Source organism: Puntigrus tetrazona, chromosome 5, assembly GCF_018831695.1.
Source record: "Puntigrus tetrazona isolate hp1 chromosome 5, ASM1883169v1, whole genome shotgun sequence".
Classification (NCBI taxonomy): domain Eukaryota; kingdom Metazoa; phylum Chordata; class Actinopteri; order Cypriniformes; family Cyprinidae; genus Puntigrus; species Puntigrus tetrazona.
Window position 1 is genome coordinate 17,552,373 of NC_056703.1, and position 23,654 is coordinate 17,576,026.

The 23,654-nt window shown below is 37.4% G+C and overlaps 1 protein-coding gene across 1 annotated transcript in view; it reads left to right on the forward strand.

Moving 5' to 3' along the window:
* Positions 1-2,037: 2,037 nt before the first annotated feature.
* Positions 2,038-23,654, forward strand: part of rasa1a (RAS p21 protein activator (GTPase activating protein) 1a) — a 31,943-nt gene continuing 10,326 nt past the window's right edge. The window contains exons 1-12 of the mRNA XM_043239052.1: positions 2,038-3,090; positions 14,730-14,882; positions 15,974-16,109; positions 16,229-16,299; positions 17,965-18,082; positions 18,196-18,230; positions 18,550-18,602; positions 19,707-19,857; positions 20,556-20,634; positions 20,727-20,850; positions 22,801-22,957; positions 23,373-23,460. Of these exons, the coding sequence (XP_043094987.1) occupies positions 2,717-3,090; positions 14,730-14,882; positions 15,974-16,109; positions 16,229-16,299; positions 17,965-18,082; positions 18,196-18,230; positions 18,550-18,602; positions 19,707-19,857; positions 20,556-20,634; positions 20,727-20,850; positions 22,801-22,957; positions 23,373-23,460 (1,539 nt within the window). The 5' untranslated portion in view covers positions 2,038-2,716. The remainder of the gene's footprint in view (positions 3,091-14,729; positions 14,883-15,973; positions 16,110-16,228; positions 16,300-17,964; positions 18,083-18,195; positions 18,231-18,549; positions 18,603-19,706; positions 19,858-20,555; positions 20,635-20,726; positions 20,851-22,800; positions 22,958-23,372; positions 23,461-23,654) is intronic.

Genomic DNA, 23,654 nt, shown 5'->3' on the forward strand with positions numbered 1-23,654 from the left:
TTAAGTGCACTGACTGCTTTTGGACATTTTTCTTCTTCAGGACCATCAAAAAGATAGTGATAATGTTAAAATTCCCTACAGACACTTCCTGGCCTAGACTTTTTATCACACTAAGGCTATTTTAAAGTTTCATATTAATGTGGAGAAAGATTCACTGACATTTTGACCTAACTGTAGTGATTCTGTTTGGATGGAAAGTTCATGTTGGATTTTGTTAAAAGCTTTATTCAATTTATCAAAAAAAAAAAAACACAGACTATGGAACATATTATTGTAAAAAGAATATATACCTGGGTTCTTTTTGTCATACAGTTCCATTAAGAACCTTTAAAATCCTTGGAACCTTTCAGTTGCACTAAAAGCTTCATATAGTGATTCTTTAGGTTATCAAAATGTTCTTCACACTAAGAACTGAAAGGTTCTAGTAATAGTTTCTTGCTGATACGCAGACATCGGATAAAATATGGTTTGCAAGAAGTCCTAAGCATCTGCTCTCAGAATTCTTGCAATATGCATCTCAGGTCGTCCTATACCTCCTTATGTAGGAAGAGGCTTCAGCAGTGCCAGCTCCAAAAAAGATGGCAATAATGACAAAGTGAGGAGATAGCAGTCATCAGCAGGTGCTCCTGCTCCTCCACTTGGCTAATGCTCTAAGATGGACGATTAACTGCACCCTGCTTTGAATCTCATTATCGTGGGTCTGGCAGACGCCATGGCAGCAGCAGCCTGTGCAGGACAAAGAGCCATCCCTCTTCCCTACAAATCATGCACAAAACACAAGCTGGCTTCCCGCAGTGTGGCCCAATCACACCACTGAGAAAACATGGCCTCACTCCTACTTAGAACACAAAGGAATGAATTATTACAGAATGTATGGGAGAGGATTATTATCTCGCGCTGTTTCCTGACAGTATGTTACAGTGTTCGGACTGCCTAGGGGGGCAGAAACGTCATAAAAAAATTAATTTTATTTTTATTAGTATAATTTAGAAATAATCTTAAATGATCCAAATGGGATCCAATAAAGATTAGCTAAGAACTGCTAATAATGTGGACGCATTTTTAATTCATATATGATTTCTTTAACATCTTTTTGGCCAATTTAATGTAGCAGACACAAATCTTAAAAAACAAGAGTATAAATGTGCTTGCAGGTGCAAATTATTTCATATATAAAAATATAGAGGGATGGACAGGCAAGCGTTTGGTCGCCCACTTTGACATTCGAGAAATGTCAGTGAGCTTTATATAGTGTCCTCAGCGTTGGAGGCAGATATGTTTTGACTGTAGATGAGGAACAGTGAACGCAGATGCATCTGCAAACCTTAAGTTCCCATGGCTACATCAGATTATTGCCTGATTACTAACAAACAGCAACATCTCTGTCTCTTCTCAAGCACAGCTGTGAAATATGGTCTCAACTTCTGAGGTACATAAACATCAGTTCAGGTCTGCTGAATGAAAAAAGAAAAAGATCTCAATTTAACAACTCAAACGTACGCGTAGATAGAAATAACTTTTTAAATTTAAATATAATTTGACATAAAAAAAAACTTGATGATGAGACTTCACTGTCCATGAGTTGCCATCAATTTGAGAAAGTTTCATTAATTAGAATGGTATAAAACCACTTAAACAGTTAAAATATTGCATTAAAAATTATTCATGCTTCAATAAATAATAAATTAATAATAAATTAATATACAAATATAATGTATTTCTTCACTGGTCAAGCTTCAATTAATAATAGCATTCAATATGCTACAGGAACAATCAATCTGAAAATGTCTATTGATGTAAGAACAGAAATAATTGTGTATGACAGTCAGGGACCAGAAATGTCATATGAATATTTACAAAGCACACACAGCCATAAGAAAAAAAAAAAAAAAAAAAAATCACAAAACAACAACTAGTTTAAAATCACCTATAGTGGGCTATATAGAGTCTCTATTAGCGCGGTTTGAAAGGGCAAACTATTAACGTAGGCTACATAAATCATTATGCCACTGTATCAAAGGTGAACCGGTGTGTTTTGAATATGAGGAAATGAGGTTTCATTCGTTCTCTTTGGACTGCGCCGAGTCGATTGCCGAGCTCACTGATGTGAACGCGTCGGTTCGGTGATCTGCTGGCCTGGTCTGCGCATGAGCGGGGACGCGCAGGGAGAGGAGTGGGACTGGGAGCAGCTGTGGCAAATGTTCCACCAGTCCAGCAATCTCGAGAAGAAAAGGCAATTTACGACTGAAGAAAACACTTTAACGCACTCTTTGAGCGGAATCTAGTGAGGGCAAGCGCGTCGGGCGTCCGCGATCACCTGCGAAGCGTCCAAAGTAGCAGATCGGCGCGTTTTCTGAACTCACTGCAAACAAAATAACAGCCCCGAAAGACTGACAATAAAAGCCCACAACTGACACCAGACCGAGCCGGGGCCTCGATACACCGTCCTCTCCTCAACTCGGACGTTTACCCTGCACTACTTTCAGAGAAAAGCCCTTCTTCTCTTTGTGAAACTCAGGAAACAATGAAGACTTAAACTCATGCGTTAGCCGCTGAGCTGAGTGTGTGTGTGTGTGTGAGTGAGTGTGTGTGTGTGAAGAGAGTGCGCTCTTCTCTCTTCTCCAGGAAACTTTCTCCCGTGGCTTTAAAAGACTGGAAGCAGAAGAAGCTTTGACAGACTCGGGGAAGAAGCTCAGGCTGTCTTCTTGATTTCTGCATGGAGGTGAGGGGCGAGGACAGGGGATCGGACGGCAGCAGAGGCCCCGACTCGACCCACTTTCCTCTCTACAGCAAACCCTCGCGAGCACGGCTGACGGATCCTGACATGATGATCTACCCCAGCCCTGGAGGAGAGGACCTCACGGGGAGAGCCGCCGCCGCTGCCGGGTGCGAGTCGCCCTCCTCGGATGGGCCGGGCAGCAGCCGGATGTCGCCCACCGACGGGCCCACGGTCTTCCCACCTTTACCGCCACCCCCTCCGCCGTCTGGAATCGGGGCGCAGGGGAGCGTGGATGAAAGTGATCAACAGGATGGGCCAGAATATGAGGAAGAGGAGGTTGTTTTCCCCCTTTCAGCGCCGCCCACCAACCAGTAAGGATTCATCTCGCACACATGTATTTATTATGTTAGTAATTCACGATGGGAAAAGGCACGGGGTGGTTGGGTTGCAGCCCTGTTGTTGTGATCACCGAAAGTAATTAGCTCTCGAATTATATACATTTGATTATCATGTTTTGGTTGTAAATTGGCAGCTGTGGTCAGCAGAAATGTATATAAAATCAGTACAACACAGTGCTAACTTGCAGAAAGATACACATAAATTCATAGATTCTATTTCCATGATGGATCTAATATTGTAATATCTCAAAGATGACACGCCATTATAAATAATATAAGCATTAGTATAAGCATGAATCAAATGATCATTTTATGCACATTATCACGTTTTAGCGTTAAAAATATTGTACATAATGAATCAATCTGGCCATATTGATAATTCATGTTACTAAGTTTTGCTTATTTTTATTATAAACATACTAATTTTCTAATATATTTTATGCACATTATTCACATTTTAGAACTATTTATTGTCAGTAAAAAGCTAGGTTTTGATACAGATAGCATCAGTAGCAAAAATTAATTAATCAGACACTCTGTCAAGTCATATCCTATGTATTCTGAGGTTATGTATTCTGTATTTTTGCCATTTAGTTTGGGTTGTAAATGATATCCTATGTAGTCTCGTGTCTTTTTTTTAGTTGTAAATGATAATTTTGAGCTATGCATTGCAACAATATGGTGTTTTATATGCGTGTAGACTTTCCTTCTGCACACATTGTGAAACCGCGGTTACTGATAAATGATTGTGACTACTTTCTGTGTCATTCCTTATCATATTAGTGACAAGATCAGTGGCCGAATCTAATTAAGAATGTCAGGGTGGTGACGTAGTCTATATCACGATAAGCTAAGTGTGTAATTTATTGTTTCTCTCTCATATCTTTGGTTGCTCAAGAGTGGGTTGATAATCGGGCCTGCAGTTTTATGTTGCTTCCAGTTGTTTCAAATAATCCATGAAGGGAAATATCGTTATTAATTGCTTACTGCCATGTCATTCTAAACCTTAGCTTAGAGCTTAGTTTGTCTTTGAAACACAATTTAAGATGTTTTGGTTGAAAACCGGGAGGCTTGTGACTGTCCTATTGACTGTCAGGTAAAATAGACCGTCAAGGTCTAGAAAAGTGTGAAAGACATCGTCTGAATACTCCATCTGCCATCATAACGTCTTGAAGTGGCATACTTTTTGCATGAAAAAAACAAAAATAAGGATTTTATTCAAGAATTTGGGACTGTAACTTCACCATAATACCATTTTGTAGAGCATCCTCTCCTCTGTGTGAGTCTTCTAAAGCAGGGATGCATTGTTTGCGTCTATATACGCTTTGATTTGAACTCCAAAAACGTATGTGTGTCAGGACTGACTCAGAAGGGCGTACGTTATGTGTGTCTAGTGGATGCTCCCCAAAATGACGATATCGTGATGTTACTGTCACAAGCCTCACGGTTTTCATCCAAAATACCTTAAGTTGTGTTTTCCGAGGATGAACAAAGCTTTTACAGGTTTGAAAAAGTATGGGGTGATCAATGACAACCTTTTTTCGGGGGGTAGTAACCTTTTAAACTACGGTAATCAAAAATACACTAATAGCAGAGTATCAGTAATTTACAGTAAAGCATAATTTAGCATGATGTCTTTAGTGAGAGACTTGCATATGATTTGACTGCAGCTCTTACTCCAACTTTAAAACCTAAAGTTGTGAATCAATTGTTCTCAAGGTTGTCATAGAAAGCATGTTTTTTTTCTTTAGACTTTCGGTATCACGCATGGCCTTTACGGATATTGTTTTCCTTCTTTAGTGCTTCACAAGAGAAAAAAAACAAAACAAAACTAAGATCACAGAAAAGATACTACAGTGATTTGATAAGTTTGCCTCGTGGATTGTGCACTGCCACTCTGCTGCATACAGTTATTAGCTCTTGAGATGCACTGTTGCCGTAGACTGGTGACCCAATTATGACGAAAGTTTCCTCAGAGCTTCCAGATGATTGACTTTGACAGACTCGACTGCCTATAAGGCTGGCCAGCGTTGCTTGCTGATGCACCGATTCTAAACCGGTGGTGCTCCATAAGCTTATATTACTATATGCACTCAACGACTGCGGTATTTGCGCCACGATGAGGCATAATTCACATTTCAGCTCAAAATGGCTTAGGCTGTGACATAATAGAAGCCCGTGTCGGCTTATGGCTCAGTGCACTTCTAAAATATGCAACACCTTTGCAGTGAAGAGGAAGCACACAAGTGTCCCATTCGATGTAGGTGGCGTTTACAACCAGCAGCCTTGTTTTGTTTGTGGTGTATATTTTGACGCCAGAATGTCAAAAAAAGACGTTAGTTCTTGTGCAGGCTTCCCGTAACGCGTATAACTCGTATAGCTGCATATTCTCTTGATTTTTATCATTTCTAGATCCACTTTCAATTTATTTTCAACCGAGGCAGCTGTTTTAGCGTTTTCTCAAAGAAGTAGGTTGAATGGCAGCGTTGTACATATTCTCCCAGGTTGGCTGCGGTTCTGCGTGTCAGAATGTGTGACTAAAGTTAGTGCTTTAGTCGCGCACAGAAGGCAGCCACGATCGTTCACGCCTCTCTGCTGCACACTTCATTCATAAACAATGATGCCAGCAGCAGAATAAATATTTCACAGATGCTTTCTGCTGTTTAACAAAGACAAAAAAAGAGAGCATGCGAAGAGCGGGGCAGTTGTTCTTTGTAGCACCGGGGCCTTGAATGCAAACAAACAGCACTGCGGAGGTTGATTTTGTTTCCACGAAGATTAGAAAGGATTTGGAGTCATAAACGGTTTCCCTCAAAAGCTGGAAGGAGAGAGAGAGTTTGATTTTGGAGATCAACAGCAGCGCACATTGTGTCTGCTAGATAAGCAATTGTTCAACAAACTCGCTCTCCGTCAGGGGCTAATTGAGCATCCATCCTGGTTAATTGCCTTCTTTTTGAGAAATACAGGGACTTTGGAATGCCAAGTAGCGAAGAAACCGCTGGTCGCTGTGGTGAAATGTTCTTCACTCAGTCAAGAGGCTTATGTGATACAAAAGTTTTCTCTTTCCTCTTTTTTTTTTTTTTTTAAAAACAACTTCTCTAATTCATTGTTTTTGACCTTTTCAGTTGCATTCATGACCTTATGCGTTTAGTTAAAGCAGCAGTTTTTTTTTTTGACAGATTGTTTTTATCTATTTCTAAATTGGCCTTAAAAAGTCATTGTCACGTTTCAGATCATTCAGTTTATGGACATCTATTGATTTCTCTTGAGATGTATGTAGGTCATGTAGGCCAAGCTGATATGAAGTTTTTCACCATTATTGTACTGTAAAAAGACTAATGCTGTAAAACCTCAGCTCTTTTATGGATCGTCTGAAGACAAAAAAAGTCATGTTTATGAGAACATTAGCATTAAAAAGCTGATTTTTTTTTTTCAACTTTTTTAAAAAGCAAGAATAAGTACTCAAAAACGATCATACTTTGATAGAAATAGGAGTTTCTTTTAGTTTCACAAAGTGACAGCAATGCAAAATTAACAAAGAAATGCTTTAATGTCAGTTTGTACATTTTTTTAACATATAAACAAAAGTATTTTTCTTTTATATAAAAAAAAACCCTCTCAATTATTACCAACAATTCTCCTGCGTGATTTAATTGGATTGAATGAACTCAGTACAGCCTAAAACTCCATACAGTCTGTGATTGTCATTGTATTTGTGGTGGTGCCTTTGAATTTGATAAGAAATGTAACATAACTATTATTTTCCTGATTAGTTCAGTTCCAGAATACAAAAAAAACCTTGTTTTTTAGTCACTGACACTAAAAATCTTTCGTCTCATCTTTTCTCTTAATATTTGTTGATTGCCACCGTTCTTGAAGTTAGTGTTTCTAGTTTTAAGGCCTAGAGAATGTCTTAGTCTTGTAATTGTTTTTAAGACCATGTTGGCTACATATTAAAATAAGTTATCCGTTAAGGTTTATCATTTATAAATAAACATAAAATTGGTAATTTGGTGACTTTTTCTACATTCTTTTTTAAACTACCTGAATGACTTTAATTGTTGTTTCAGTTCCTGCGACAAGCATTTTTCTGGTAGCCAAATAATACAATCAGCATTGCGTGAACCAACAAATTTACAAGTATCTAGAAAGACTATTTTTGAGAGCACTCGAGTCGTATCTTATCCATAAGCCTTGCCTTTTTTTTATTTTATTTTATTTTTTTAAGTTTTCTCAACTTTTTACAGTGTAACTTTAGGAACATTCTCAAGTTTCAAATCCTTCTCATAGCAGTGACTTTGGTATATTTGAAAAAGATCTTCTAGCAGCAGATTCGTGGATCAGCGTACAGCTCTTGAGGATGTATTATCCATCCTTTGCCTGACCCCGTTTCGGCTCCTGCCGCACAGTAACTGCTCGCTGAAGATGGGCTCTTTAGTCATCCATCTGTGTGCTGGAGGACAGTCCCGTGTGCTGACTCTAACAAGCTGTGACGCTCCATCATGTGTGAAGAAAAACAAAGCTGTTTGGCAGCTGCTCCCAGATCCCGTACGTCTCTACCTTTCTTTTTTTTCCGGTGTGGAAACTTCTGAAAAATCGCATCGCTAGTCCGAGCACTTTATATAATGTTTGGTTGTTGAGCAAACCAGCGGGTTACTGATGTTCTGACCTGCCGAGAGTGTAATATTATTATTATGTTGGCATTAAAAGGAAAGCTCGAGTTTGAATCTGAAAGGTGTGGGTTGCCAAACACTTCATCCAAAATCGAAAACCCTACTTTTGTTTACACGCATAACGAACAGCACAAGGGTGGTCAAGTTGCATCCTCCCACTGCTTTTAGCATCTCGCATCCCGTTTGTCCCCTCCCTTTCCCGCCCTGCCTGCTCTCTTTTGCTGAGGCGTTTCATACTTTGAATTATTTGAGCGACTGCCTTCACAGAGGAAGGACATCAAAGGCAGGCAAGGCAATTCTTCGTTCTCCAGCATCTAGTTCAATCGTTCCCTCAATGGAGTGATAACCAGCTTGGATTATTTCACTTTTGGATTGAGCCAGCCATACGTGAGGTGGAGCCTGTGCGGTGAGCGGCCTCAACCAGCAGGTTCCCTGGGACATGGCGACGACCAAATGGGAGGTTTGTCTGGTGAGACAGAGGAGACAGACCCCGGCGACCCAGCAGCTGAGCGGGATTACTTTGTGAGTGAGTGAGGGCGAGAGCGAGCCTGAGAGCCCAGGATGCAGCAGAGGATGAATTCAGCGTAAGTGGGACACGAGCGCAGCCGTTCTGAGCTCAGACTCGCAGAATATGGAGTGAACAACTTCCATATTTTCCATTTCGCCCTCTTTGTCTCGCCTGTTCTGTTCTCGTTTTTGAAAAGATCATTATTAATAATAATAACAATAATGATAATAACCTGATCAGAGCTGGCTGATTTAATACATTCTTCACGTGTTCACAAAGATTTGCATTAAGGCAGTGTTGCACTTTTTAATATCATCTCTGATTAAAGAAGGAAGATATGCTTTAAAGTTGGGACTTCCTTTCTTTTTTTTTATGAGTTACTTAAAAGTATTATCCAAGCTGGTATACTATTCAACATTTTTATTCACGATGAAACAGTTATGTAAGGTGCCATGCAGTAATGATGAACCTACGATTGATGGATGTAGTGTAAAATTATATCAAAATTATATTTTGTAATATTGGTGCCTACAAATGAAAACAATCAAATATTGAATCAGTTCCTTTATTTGAAAAAAAAAAGGAATCTACGAAAAAACCTTTTGTTTAAAACCTTCAGCTAAGCCAATCCTACATTTTGGGCCGTAATATTTCTCTTGCATTTTAATACAACGTGTTATGTTTTATATTATAATTGGTATTCGTTTGATGTAAATATACAACATATTTTTATATTTTAAATACATTCATGTATTTTTGTAGCACAAACAGTCCCTTTAATGACTAAATACTAATACAGTGCCTTTTATTTCTATCGAAAAGCGATCGTCTCAGGTGGACAGATGTTAAATGCCCAGATTTGTAGCTAGCGTGGTTACATAGAGCTTGTGCTAAGAGTTGATGAATTAGTGATGTGTTTTTCTTCATTATAAATGTTTCAGGCCATTTGAGGGCGAAGTTGATTTATTCATCGGTTTCAAACTGTCACGAAGTTTTCACACCAGTACTACAGTTTTTCGGATGGAGATGGTCAGGATTTTAGTTGTCCTGCGCTCATGACGGACGACGGTACAGCGGAAGGGCACCGCTAGCGTAAGGCTGCTCGGCTTCATTACTCCGTCATGCTGATGAGCGGTGACGTGACATCTTTAGAGGTGTTTTTGAGCTAGTCGAAACCCATCGAGGAAGACGGATGAGTTGAAACTACTCGAGAGAGAGCGAATGCGACCCCCTCAATCAAGCCTCAACAAGCCCGCTCTGCCCTCGCTTCCTCCGAGATGAAGTGTTGTAAATTGAGAGGTCCAGCTCCTTTTTCTGACGTCTGGGATGAACTAACCACAGAAAGGTCATGTTTTCAGTCAGCCAGCTGTTAAGATGAAACATCCAGGAAGAATACTGTCCCTTTTTCACTGGTATCTTGCCAAGGATCTTTTCATGGCATTTTTGGTGAATAATTCAAAAAGCTTGGTATGGATCTAAAAATAAAGTCATTGTCTGCAAATCATAACATATTCAAGTGCTGGGAGATTGGTGCTCGAGTGCTGCAACGTGAGCTTTATTATCGAGTTAATTTTGCAGTCAAAAGAGCTTTTTCGCTTCACGCGTTAAGTACGGCTTTTCTTGTGAAGTGTCATTATAATGTCCTGTTTGGGGGGTTAACGAGCGCACAGTTAACTAGTGCATAGTTCTCGGGCCTATTTGTGGTTCAGAGCTCCGTTGTGTCAAAGCTGTGAATGAAGCTGCTGATGACGTGCTGCTGTCTGTGGTTGTAATCTCTTATTTTTGTCCGCCGTGCTCCATGTATCAGTTGATTTCCATTACAGCGAGCCACAAAAAGGCTAGTGAGTATCAAGGCATGTGAGCGCTTTGAGTGGTACTGAGAAAGTGTCACCTGTCCACCTCAGCACACTTCCTGTTCCTCTGCTTTTGCATGAGTCGAGGCCACCGACGTTCGCGGTCATGCTTGATGTGTATATATATTCGCTTCAGTCATCTCCGATGCAAATGTGCAGCCGCAGATCTCTTGAGTTCAGCGTGCGCGTTGAAGACGCTCGGTTTGAGAACTAGAGATGAAGCTATATTGAGGTGTTAAAGGTGATTTGTAGAATAAAATGATCACATTTTAATGATTTCTTACCAATGTCTAAAAAGCGAAATAAAAGCCAATAACGCTAATAAAAGCCACACACATAGGCCCCATAACTATATTAAATTGAGGCATTCTGTCATAAAAATTAATATTAAACTGTTAAATAAGATATTTAAATATGAAGTCTGCGTATACTTCATGTTTTCAAAATAAGTGTGCATCATATAAAACAGACAAATTAAAACAGACAACTAAAAATTGAATGTTGAATATTACAAGGGTCCTTATTGTATTTTTATGATATATTAAATTGTACGTTGTGCGAATCCAATAGACTGAACATGTTTTTGATTTTATTACAGTTTAAAAAAAATTATAATACAAAACACAATATGAGAAAAATATTTTTTAGAAAGGCTCCCAAAATGTAATATTTGGTAAACTTTTAATTTACTGTTGTTAAACTGTAAATTGCTGTTTAATTGTTTTATTAATATAGTGGTTACACTTTTTTTTATAGTCTATACTTTTTTTAGATATTCTACTTTTCCCCTAAAAGTAAAATGTAATAAAAACAGCAAATCATATGCATTTATTTCTTTTGGTGGTAGTTGAGTGTTGTGTATAATGTCTACATTTAGCTCAGTAAAATTAGTTCGAATACTGCAATCTTTAAGTCACTTTTTGTACCCTCACGTAAATAAAAGAGCCAAACCAAAAGGGTGTCAGTCTTCGTATTGATAGAGCATTATTCAGTCTAGTAACCAGCGGATATGATACTTTCACCTGCACCATGTGGATGCTTGGCACAGTGTGCAAGTCAGCTAATGTATCACAAGTATCAAGTTCCCCAGAGGAAAAGAGACTATGATGTAATTTGCTATTTTGACTTCGCTGTTTCTATTCATCGAAGGCACCAGCTAGAGATCAAGCACTGACACGATCAGACATTCCTCAGGAGGACGCGTAGAGTTATGTTATTTACCCATAGGCCCTGGTGTCAGCACAGGAGCCGAACTCTGCAGTGCTATTGAAGGAAGACTGGTGAAATCTCTAGCCTTAGGCCCGTTTACGTTTACTCTGATGTCATTCTCTGGGAAAAAAAGATTCCTGATTAATTGCTTGGCATCCAAACTATTTAAGTGTTGATTAAACTTCTGATAAAATGAAACCAGTTCACCTGAGTACGGCATTTCGGACATATAGAGTGAAGGAATTTATTAAGATAGAGAGTGTGTGCATTTGTAATTTACTTTTTAGGCATATGTTTAGAATTTTTGTTCATTGGAAGTTACTTGCATTAAATGTATCAAAAGTGATAGTAAAAACATTAATAAAAATTACTATATATAATGTACACACAAGAATCCTGCTTTTTAATAATAATAAAATAATACCTGTATACAGTGCTGTATTATATTCATAATACTTAAATAATAATAAAATATAATTATAATGGTAAGATTCAGCAAGAATTAATTTAATGTATCAAGAGTCACAGTAAATAATTTATAAATAAAGATTATTTAATGTGTCTAATCTTTCTTTGTTTTTTAAACACAATAGGTTTATTTAAAATTCTAATAATATACGTTGGTGAGCATAGAAGAGTTTTAGACATCATTAAAACAAACTGTATGAAATATTAGAATAAAGCATATATATATATATAAAAAAATTCTAATTATATTTATCTTTGTAGGATATGTTCTTAATCTCTACACAAGGAAATAATGGCATTACAATGGTGTAATATGTTAGTAATATGTTTTTTCATATGTTAAAGCTTTTTTTTAGTTTATTTAAAGTCTTGTTGGCGCGAACAGACATCGAGGATGTGTAACTTTGTTGCTTATTTGTTTCCTTGTTTCAGTATTATGGTCAAAATGAATTCTCGCAGGCCTGCTTCATCCGGCCCACACGTCTGTGTTTTTAGAAGGCTGTGAATTATTCGACCGCTGAATTTTTAATAGAGCACGTTATCCAGTGTGCTAATAACCCTGTATTAACTGATGTCATTTTTATAGCGCACGGAGCTGCAAGGCAGTCCCGCTGAGAACAGAATGCAGCCTCTGGGAATCATGAGGGACTCTCCTTCTGCTAACGTTGCAGTTTTAGTCAAAGGATTGCTTCACAGAGCCCGCATTTTCAATAAATGAACATAGAGGGAAGGAAGAGCTTAGCTTAGTTAAGCCTGCAGTTTGCAAATTACGCCTACGCTCTTATCACTGTGGTTGATAAAATAGTTTACGTGACCAAATATGTTTTTCATCATGTAGATGATCAGTTTTTACCTCGAGGACTGCTATGCGCGCTGTTAAGGTGGCTTGGGCCTGTCACAATCACTATATTTTGAATGATTATTATTAGTCAGACAAATAATTATGTAATTAAGCATGTCATTTATTACGTTGCCGCTTGTAGTGCGTGCCTAATACACATAAGGTTTGGAATAAGTCATTTACTTGCTTTGAAAAAATAAATAAATAAATACCATTCTCTTTTTGTCGCATTCATTTGCATTAAAGCAGGTGAAACTGATTGGCAATCCCTGGACACATTGATGCTGATGAAGTTATGTTGTGATGTTTAAGTGCTCCCTTAATTGTTTTGAGCAGTGTATATATCATTTCTGTCGGAATTTATTGCACGGCGAGTACAAAAGAGATGCGAAAAGTTGAAATGCGGCATCTCGGAGCAAAACTTTCCGAAATCTCCACAGAAAACTGACATTCGGCACAAAATAAAGTCACTCTCTCCCTGCATGTGCTTCCATATACAGTGAGTTCGAGCGTGGGGTGACATCATCCCGTCTGCAGACAGTGTGACATTTTATCATGGGCAAGACTCTGAAAATATCACAGTTGTTCCTGCGTCTCACTCTCATCTCCCACCTCCTCCATTCACTTGCAATCACTTCCTCTTCACCACATCACCACACTTTTATACTGTAATTCACTTTGTAGTTTTTTGATGTGCTAATTGACTTGCTGTTTTTACCTTGCTATGACTTGCTTTTATGAGCATGCTATGTGGAAAAATGGAAGAAAAAAAACATGTTTTAATTTTAGACGTACCCTGAACGGGGGGACGTGCAAAAATCATGATGTTTATCAGTTGCCGCTTTTTTTTTTACAAGAGTATCAGAGGACACGTTTGCTCAGTTTCGTTTTTGTAAGGACCCTTTGACTTTTAACTCCAGAACATTTTTACCATTTTCATTGTATGTTTACAAAAGCAAGATGGTTCAGTAAGATTTAGTTTGAACTTATCCAACTAATTAAAAAAACTGAAATATTTCATTGTGCACGTTTATCTCCCATATTTGATCATTTTAGGTTAATTACACAGTTGAAGGTGAATGAAAATCCACTTTATAAGATGTTTTTATATTGGGATTAAGTTGGAAGAAGAATTGAAAAGTTTATTTTGGTTTTTAATGTTTTATTTTTACATTTTATTAAGTAGAGCTTAATGCACTGCAATATTTCTTTTTTGTTGGTTTGTTTTAAACCATTTTTAAAACTTTTTGGTTTGATTTCTAAAGAGAGAGAGCCTTTACATGCCACTGATTTCACCCTGAACATGCCACTGATCTTTCATTCGTGTGCAAGTGGTACTATTTTCTCTGTAGACAGTTATAATTGAGCTACAGCGGTTTATGTGGACTCAATGTGTAAAGTCACAATGGTTAATTGGATATTTGGAGGTTTGTAGATGTCAGCTCTTCTTTTGCTCTGTCTTGAAGCCCTGTTTTAAAAAAATCAGACTTTTTTTTTATTTTGGCAGAGATCTAAAATCACTGAAAAATTAACTAGTGTTGTTAGAAAAGCTACTGTTTAATTTAGAGAGCTCCGTGTTTTTGATGACTTGGGCTCTGCCGTTTTAAAAGCTTTTTAAATATCTCTCTTTGCTGAGTCACCTATTTTAGAGCAAAATTTCACTTTGGATATTTTCGTGTGAGTTTTTGTGGAGAGAGATTCTGCAGCGGGAGCCCTGTCATATCTCCGAGTGCGATGGCAGCTTATATACGTTTTTTTTTTTCTAAAAATCACATGCAATCTCTCCAAGCCTCCAAGCTTTTTACAAAGTTACTGCATTACAGCAAAGCTTCTTTTTTTTTCACAAAATCTGGAAAGCGATTTGGTATAAAATGTACTAAATATAGGCTTGATTATGTCAGCATGCCAAAAAGATCCTTTCAAATAACCTGCTTCAGCATTTTCCAACGTTCAGGGCTGCTTTAAAATCAATGCTGATGGACGAAATAGAAAAAAAAAAGTCACTAAGATCTGATTTACTGCCAACTAACCTTCCATCATCTGGGCTTGCTTTCTTTCAGATGGTACCATGGAATGTTGGACAGAACCATTGCAGAAGAGCGATTGCGTCAGGCTAGGACACCGGGCAGCTACCTCATCAGGGAAAGCGACCGCCGGCCTGGCTCCTTCGTACTGTCCTTTCTCAGCGTGACCAATGTGGTCAATCACTTCAGGTGAGCTGGGCTTTTTGGATCGCAGTGCGTTACTGAAGCTCACAGATCTCCAGTGCATTCATATTTCTATAGAGCAGAATATTGTAACATCCTATGACCATATCTCATCTGTTTACATTCCCTTTTGCAACTTTTCACAGCTACCGAACTTCCGTGAAAACACAGCTTGCAGAAGCAATGTTTTCTTTCGTTCTTGTTTGGAGAAACTAATGCTTCTTTTTTTACTGATTGACTTCTTGGTTTCAATGTCAAATTTCTATTATTAAACACTCATGAATTTATTATATAATTTTTTTTGCTTTTTTTGTTAGAAAGGCTAAATACAGTACATGCTTTAAAAAAAAAACCTATATTATAAATATAATACATACACCACTATTTAAAATGTGGTCAGTAAGATTTTTTTATGATTTTAAAAGAAATCTCTGCCTAGCAAGGCTGCATGTATTTCATCCAAACTACGGTAAACACAGTAAATCTACCATTTGAAAGAATTGCTTCATTTTTTAACATTTATTAACGTTATTAATGTCTTTATTGTAACATTTTACCTTTTTTTGCAGACGTACAATGCAACATAGGAAACAACATAAGCCACACCACACTGACTGAGTTATGAAATCGAATGGACTCATGATCAAAGATATTTTCCAGCCATTACTCCAGTGTTTCAATATCCCAAAAAACTTGTATTCATCAGAGCTAAAAGATGGTTTTGTCCTTTTGTTTTCTCTTTTTACCACTAGATAAGTGCAGAAGCTAGAGCGGAAGTGAAATATAGATTTAACACTGTATACTCGAGGCATTTATAACGAAGGTTACATTTCAAGCCATTTTTCATCAATAATAAACATGCGGCAAACAAGCAAGTCTTTCGGTGATCTATTAATTTCATTCTCCTCATGTTAAATAAACATTCACAACTTGAGTTTTACAGCCACTACAAATGCTTTTTGTGCTTGTTGTGTTTTTATATGCAAAGACTCACAGAAGTAAATACTTCATTGCAATAACTGTTAGTCTAATTCAGTCGGGCATTGTAATTTTAATGCAGAAAGGCAAAACAATCTCTGCTTTGTGCTTGTGTTCAGGATCATTGCGATGTGTGGAGATTACTACATCGGTGGACGACGCTTCTCGTCCCTGTCAGACCTCATCGGTTACTACAGCTATGTGTCTTGCCTACTGAAAGGTGAAAAACTGTCGTCTCCAGTGGCTCCCCCAGAGGTACGCTCAGACTTGTGAGGTTATTCGTGCAGGAGCAGAATTGCGTTTCGTAGATTTTTCAGTGCTGATCATCATAGTGGTAATATGTGTCTTGAGCTGTGCTTTCCTTCTCCTTCCAGCCAGTAGAGGACAGGCGACGAGTGAGGGCCATACTTCCATACACCAAAGTGCCAGAAACTGATGAAATCAGGTATAAAAACTTCTTAAACAACAGACTGTGCTCTGCATGTTTGAGCGGGTGAATTTCAGATCGATTTAAATGCTTTGAACAAGGCTACACGATCAATCGATTTAATCATTATCTTGATTCTGCTTCTGATTAATTGCTCTTAAGTGTCTGCAGTAAGCCCTTTGGTTATTTATCCTGAGAAAATTTCCATTATCATGCTCTGGCTTTCCTGCTTGGGGTCGTGAGATGTGTGTTGAAATCATCCAGTCTTCTCTTCTCTTCTCTTAAATTAATACATTTTCTGCCTGTTATTTAATGGTACCAACCTGGAATGTATGTGTGAATTCATTTATTTTTATTTTTTATTTTTTCTTCTTCTTTTTTCTTCTTCAAGTTAAGTAATCATACTGCCACTTTTTTTTCGTTCATTACACAAACTGTAATAAATCCACACATGAATCTCAACTAGGTTGTTTACGATTGTGGTCGCTAAATGAATTATTATGCAATCATTTTTGGGTAATAATTAATTTTAAGGTCCATTTCTCGCCATCTGACAAACCATTAACTATGCTTTGGAAGTAATAATAAACAAGCAATATGTTAATAATAGGCATGCTAATATGCAGCTAGATAAATGAGAATTGGTCCCTATACTAAAGTTTTACCTTTTTTGTTGCTTTACTAGGAAAAAAAACATTAATGCTATCTGTAATTATTGGAATTCATTCTAGGACCTTTTTTTTTTTTTTTTTTTTTAATACAAGTTGTCATAATGTAGAGAGTGTCTTGATGTTTGATTTATATGATAAAATAAACCCTGCATATGCTTTCCCAAATTTGCTTCTCGAATGAGAACAATTCTGAATAATGAATTTATAATTTTTCATCAAAATAATTGTGATTTATCATTATCATGCAGTCCAAATTCAAGCTAATTCTGGGTTTAAATTCAGTATTGCCACTCGTTATTACCAGCATTACCAATTGCATGCAAACTCATTGGACTCACTCAAAAGATTCACGTGTGTAGTATGAATACAGTTTGGACATTCATCATATTAACATTATAATATGACCTACCGTGTCAGCCATGTTGCTGTTTCCATGTCATTCGTGCATAAGATGGCCTCTTGTAATATTAAAGCGTCCATATGACTATAGAATATTGTGAGAAAGCAGTAGGTCATCCAGTTATTTTTGCCTGCTATTTAAGGCATATTACTCATTTTACACAGTGTTTAAAAGGGAAACTGACATTGGATGAAGGACAGGTTTTTAAGCCTCTTGTAATGAGCTGCTGATAGTAGTCGGGTGTGTTAAATACAGAAGGCATTCAAAATGTGCAAGACCAGGATTGAGATGATTCACCCGAGTAGCTGGTTTAAATGATATTCTTCCTCTGTGGTGTTCAATAGGAGGTTACAAAAAGTAACATTGCAGGAAGGCCAGTGAAGCTGGGATATCCTGTGTAATAGACTAATTTCCTCCCTTAATTTTAACATATTTATGCTGCCTTATATAAATCATAGATTAACAGAACTCTTACTGGGACCATCTAGTACCTTCATTAATTGTTACTTTTAGATTCAAAATGTAAGAGCTGACTGTCAGGGAGAGAAATATTTCGTTCCATTGTTTATTTTTCTCTTCCTTATAATTGTATACTTTATTGTCTGTTTCAAGTTTTCTCAAAGGAGACATTTTTATCGTTCACAATGAACTGGATGATGGTTGGATGTGGGTAACCAATTTACGGACAGAAGAACAGGGCCTTATAGTGGATGATCTTGTGGAGGAGGTGGTAAGTATCACTGAGATTTAAATTTTTTTTTTTTCCCTTCGAAAGCACCTTACAAGATCAACTTCCTTTGGATTTGCGCATTGAATAATAGATTAATTTGAATTTATTTCCAGGGACGAGAAGAGGATCCCCATGAGGAAAAATGTAAGTATATATATATATGTATATATATATATATATAGTACAAGACGGTGTAGTTTTGCATGAATATCTCTTCTGCCCCGTTAGTTTTAGTTAGTTCATTGTCTTAAACATCTGTCAGAATCAGTGTGAGCCTCAGGCTGTTGATGTGATCAGAGAGCGGCTTTGATAGAGGTGGGATGATCCCTGGTGCTGTGACTGTAGTAGGCTGCTCTGACTCAGACTCGACTCACAGGGCCTGGGGTGCTGCCCTCTCAGCCCTGCTTACTTATGTCTCATTTCCTGTTTCTTCTCGTTTTTGTTTTTGTTTTTTTTAATCTTCATAGCTGGTACCACAGAAAGATCAGCAAACAGGAAGCGTACAACTTGCTAATGACAGGTAAATGAGCGTGACAAACCACTGGCTATTACACATGACCATAACAGCCTGACTGATATTAGGTGTTGTGTTACAACCATAGCAATACATTTGATCATTTTAGAGACGTATTTTGACATCATTAAAGTGATAGTTTCCTTTCATATTGAAGATAATAAGTATTTATGGAATTTTTAAAAAAGTTAAATAATTGCAACTTTTTATTTTATTTAAAACAAAATAAAAAAATCAATAAAATCTTGCAATCCAGATTTTTTTTTTTTAGATCTTACTTTAAAACAACAACAACAAGAACAAAGCACTGAATAAAAAGATAATTGTTTTTTTTTTTTCTCACGTATTTTAATTTCTTGCAATTTCAAATTTATATCTCTCATATCTTATATCTTACATCTGAGCTTATTCATCAACGTAAACTCAAAGTTGTGAAATATAAACTGCTGTGAAAAAATCTGAATTATAAGAGAAATTTGCAGTTACCTTTTTAAATTCTGTTTTATTCTGTTGCAGAAACAGGCCTCTATAATTATTTATTAACATTAGATTAAAAGAAAGTGTCGGTATTGGATATTTAATTGTACCATATATTTAAGTGACCTTTGGCATCATCTAACACTCAAAGTTAATCTTTAATTTAATTAAGGCTAATCTTTATTAATCTTTAGCAAATGTCAAAGTGACCATCCATTTATCATACATTAGTCTTTTTTTCTGTTATTACAAAAAATAATTAACTGTCTATCAGTGTATTTACTCCCTCATGTCGTAGATAGATTTGTGAAAAGAACAGACTAAATTATGATTTAACTTCTACTTTTGGCTTAACTACTTATTTAAATCATAAAAGTGTGCATGTATTAAGCACTTTTGATTTATGAAGGCATTAAAGGCTTCATTATACGGCATTACATGCATCATTTGTCATTTTTTGCTGCACAAATCGCTTTTTTTTTTTTTTTTCTTTTTTTTTTTTGCAAACCTAAAAGTGGAAATTAATTAAAGATAACTGGATTATAATAGAATACAACAGAAGCTGGCATAATGTTCATAATTGGCAATTAAATCTCTTTTAAGAGCACTTCTAATATGCTGCTTCTCCTCTAGTTGGTCAGGTCTGCAGCTTTCTGGTCAGGCCGTCGGACAACACACCTGGCGACTACTCCCTCTTCTTTCGTACCAATGAGAACATCCAAAGGTTCAAGATCAGCCCCACTCCCAACAACCAGTACATGATGGGAGGGCGGTACTATAACAGGTAGGACCGCAGAAACGTGTGTCTTGTCAATACCTGAAAGCACTGTGTGGGGTCTAGCTAAAAATAGACCCCATAACCTCTTCTGAAACACTTATTTTCCTTCCCATCAAATAATAAAATACAATACTCTATTGCCATAACAACATGTCTGGACATTTTCTTGGTGAGCTCTTCGACAACAATAACATAGGATGTGCACATATAAACTCGCATATCAGCAAAAATATAACAGAAACACTCAAAACAGTGAGCAGAGAAACTCTGCGTAATCATATAACGGCACCGTCTTGGATTCCATAATCATAATAGTATTAACAACTCCATCTGCTATGCAGTAAAGCTGTAAAGCAGCCTTTGCATATTGCACGATTATGGAGAAATAATGATTGTGCATTTTATTCGGGGGGGGGGTTTATATCTACAATAATGTTATCACTGATTTGGTTATAACGATTTCAGATGACTCCACACGACAAATGACTAAACCGATTTCGTGCATGTACTCCAAAAGTCTGCCTTTTCTAATATGTTTGCTTCCCGATGCTGAACAAAGCATTTTTGAGATTAAACCCCGTCCATATATTATGCCGCAGAGCTGATTTAATTAAAATGTAAAACTGTGTGATTTTGCACATGGTAATAAACCACGCGGCTTTACATTCAGCTGGTCTCTAATTAAACCAAGCTTTTCCTGGCAGCGTCGACGATATTATTGAACGTTACCGAAAAGAGCAGATCGTGGAGGGCTACACTCTGAAAGATTCTGTCTCAGTCCAGGTAAGCGAAAGGTCATTCCAATAAACTCTGATATCTCTGAAGAGCATCTCAATAATAAGCATAATGCTGTGTTCTAATGCTGTGCCGTTTAGCAAAAAGAGCAAGTCCTCTCCGACTTGGTCGATGGCAGAGAAATCTATAACACTATTCGACGGAAAACAAAAGATGCTTTCTACAAAAACATCGTCAAGAAAGGATATCTTCTCTTCAACAAAGGTACAACAGACTACTTTCTATGCAGCCAACTGCTTCCGTTGACTTTTTACTGGTTTTCAGCGCATAAAGGCTGTTCGACATACACTTAACATTTGTATTCGGTGCTCAGACACTCTCGGTGGGACGAGAGGATGTGGGTAATTTGTAGCACATAAGCCCCATGTGAGCGTGGTTTCGTCAAACCTTGACAGTCTTTGATCACCTGTGAAACGCACAGGAAGACTCTTCACAGACAGCTCAGGAGCATCTACGCAGAAGAAAAAGCAAAGCGTTTACCTCGACGCGTAAAGCTGTCCAGTTCAATGACAGTGGCTTTGCTTAATAAGAGATTTGGCGCTCTGTGGGGTGTGCTCGGTGATCAAAAGCTATGAATCTGAATTAGTTCTGACATCTCGTCTGGTTAGTATTCAGCTGTTTGTATTTAATATTCAGGTGGTTTAATGTGGGTTAAATTCATTATACCTCAAACCCTGGCTGCGTTATACGGGCCACCCCGAATTTAAATCAAATGTTCTCTTAAAATTTGATGATGTGAATAAATTAGGTTTTCTGCAAGTAATGAGATCTGTTAGCTCAGGCATTGTAACAGATATGTAGTATATTTACCTCAGTGTTGTGAATTACAAAATGAATTACAGTTCTTTTTAGGGCTGGGTTTTAATCAGTTATCAGTATTTATTTATTCTAATATACCAAGCCTCTTGCTGTTTTCTTGCCTGTTTTCTCTTGCTGAAGCATACCTGTCCTCCAATATTCACAATACGCTTTTTGCTTTGCTACTTTTGATATAAAACAAAGTCTCAACTTTGAGATTCTCCCAATTTTCCAATCAGGAAATTTAAACTAATCTGTGTCATTTTGGCACTCTTTACCTTGGCATAACAGACAGCTGTATCCGCCTCAGCACATTAACAAATGATCTCCTACTTCTTTCATGTTTAACTACTAGTTATATAGGGAAATACCAAGAAAAGGATTAGTTCACTTTCATTTAGTCACCTCCCACTTGTTCTAAACCTGCGTATATTTGGCGACCACTCTTCTTTAGTGTTATTTTTTCTTTCTTCTGTATTCAACAAGTGTTTTCGAACAAGTGGGGGTGAACAAGTAGTGCCAGAATTTTCGTTCTAAACTAAACTAAACTAATCCCTTTAACATCAGGGTTTATGTTAAAAGATACAGTACAACTTACTGAAATGTAGCAAGTCTTATGCAATCCCTCAGTCAGAGTATCAGCCATTCAGTGTCCATCAACTTGATAGTTAATAGTTAATAACTCTATAGTGTTTTGCTAAACGTACACAATGTTGCATATTTATTATATTTTCATTCAAGCCGTTAGTGGTGTGCTTATTTAATGTATTATGCATGACGGCCGTTGTTTAAATTTAGATTGTACAAACATACTTATACCGTTACAAAGTTAACATAAAAACTTATTTGATGCATACAGTTTAATAGAATATTAAATTTAACGTTTAATAATGTATTGTGCCTACTGACAAGGTTCCTGTGTATTTGACCGCTTTACTAAGAGGGACTTTTTTCTTTATGAATAACAACATGTACCGTAGCAGATATATATCAGGATGAATTCATATAAAATAACAAAATTGGAATAAAAATTAAGAGCTTGTCATTGTGAGACAAATAGATTTGTGAAGTCGAATTCAACACCCAGCCCTAGTTCTGATGCATTTTCTTGTTGGCACTCGGCTGTTGTATGTATTTAGTATTCAGCTGGTTTGATGTGTAATAAAATCTTTATTGAATAGGCTCCTTGTGCAAGTGTCAACATACTTGTCTTTTAAGATTCATGACATAAACAAATCGGGCATTCTCCCATAGCTTGGCTCCCTTAACAAAGAAACTTTTCTAAACTGCTTAACTAAAATAAATGCATTTTACCTTCGCTCACCTCACCTTACCTTTACACTTGTACTTCCACAGGCAAGGGTAAGCGTTGGAAGCATTTGTACTTCATCCTGGAGGGCAACGACGCTCAGCTCATTTACTTTGAGAGTGAGAAGCGAGCCACCAAACCCAAAGGACTAATAGATCTGAGCGTGTGCTCGGTGTACGGGGTCCACGACAGTCTGTTTGGCAGGTATGCAGTTGAAAAGTCACTTGAAAAACAGTTTCAAAAAGTTTTGAGGCCCGTTTTCACCAAGCGAGTTAATAATAAAGATATAGTTCAAAAAATGCATTCTCAATATTAAAGAATAGCATACGCACCACAACTATAACGATGGCTCAAAGTAACAGTATTGTTGGAAGCACTTCCGGAACAGGGACGGTCATCCTGCTATAATGAGCTCAAGAGTTTAAAGAGGCAGACACATAAGAGCTTAGAAGAAACAGACGATATTGTTCGCTGCTGTGGGCGCTGATGTCGTTATCTTTGTAGTTGTTGTTCTTGGTGTGAACAGGGCTTGACCCAAGTGTCTACAGTGTTTGGGGCCAGTTTTCAAAGCAGCGATATTGACGTTCGTGTTTTATGTTGATGCTATTTTTATGTGCAGGCCAAACTGTTTCCAGATTGTGGTTCAGCACTTTAGTGAGGAGCAGTACATTTTTTACTTTGCCGGGGAGACACCTGAGCAGGCACAGGTACTATATCGTTTTTTTTTTACGTGTGTGTGTGTGTGTGTGTGTGTGTGTGTGTGTGTGTGTGTGTGTGCGCGCTATCGATTTTAAAAAATGAACTGACTGTGATTGATAACGATGAATCACCTATTTTAAATGATAGGGTTTACCTGTAAATGTGTTGAAATAAAGAAATGCATGACATCTGAGGAAACATA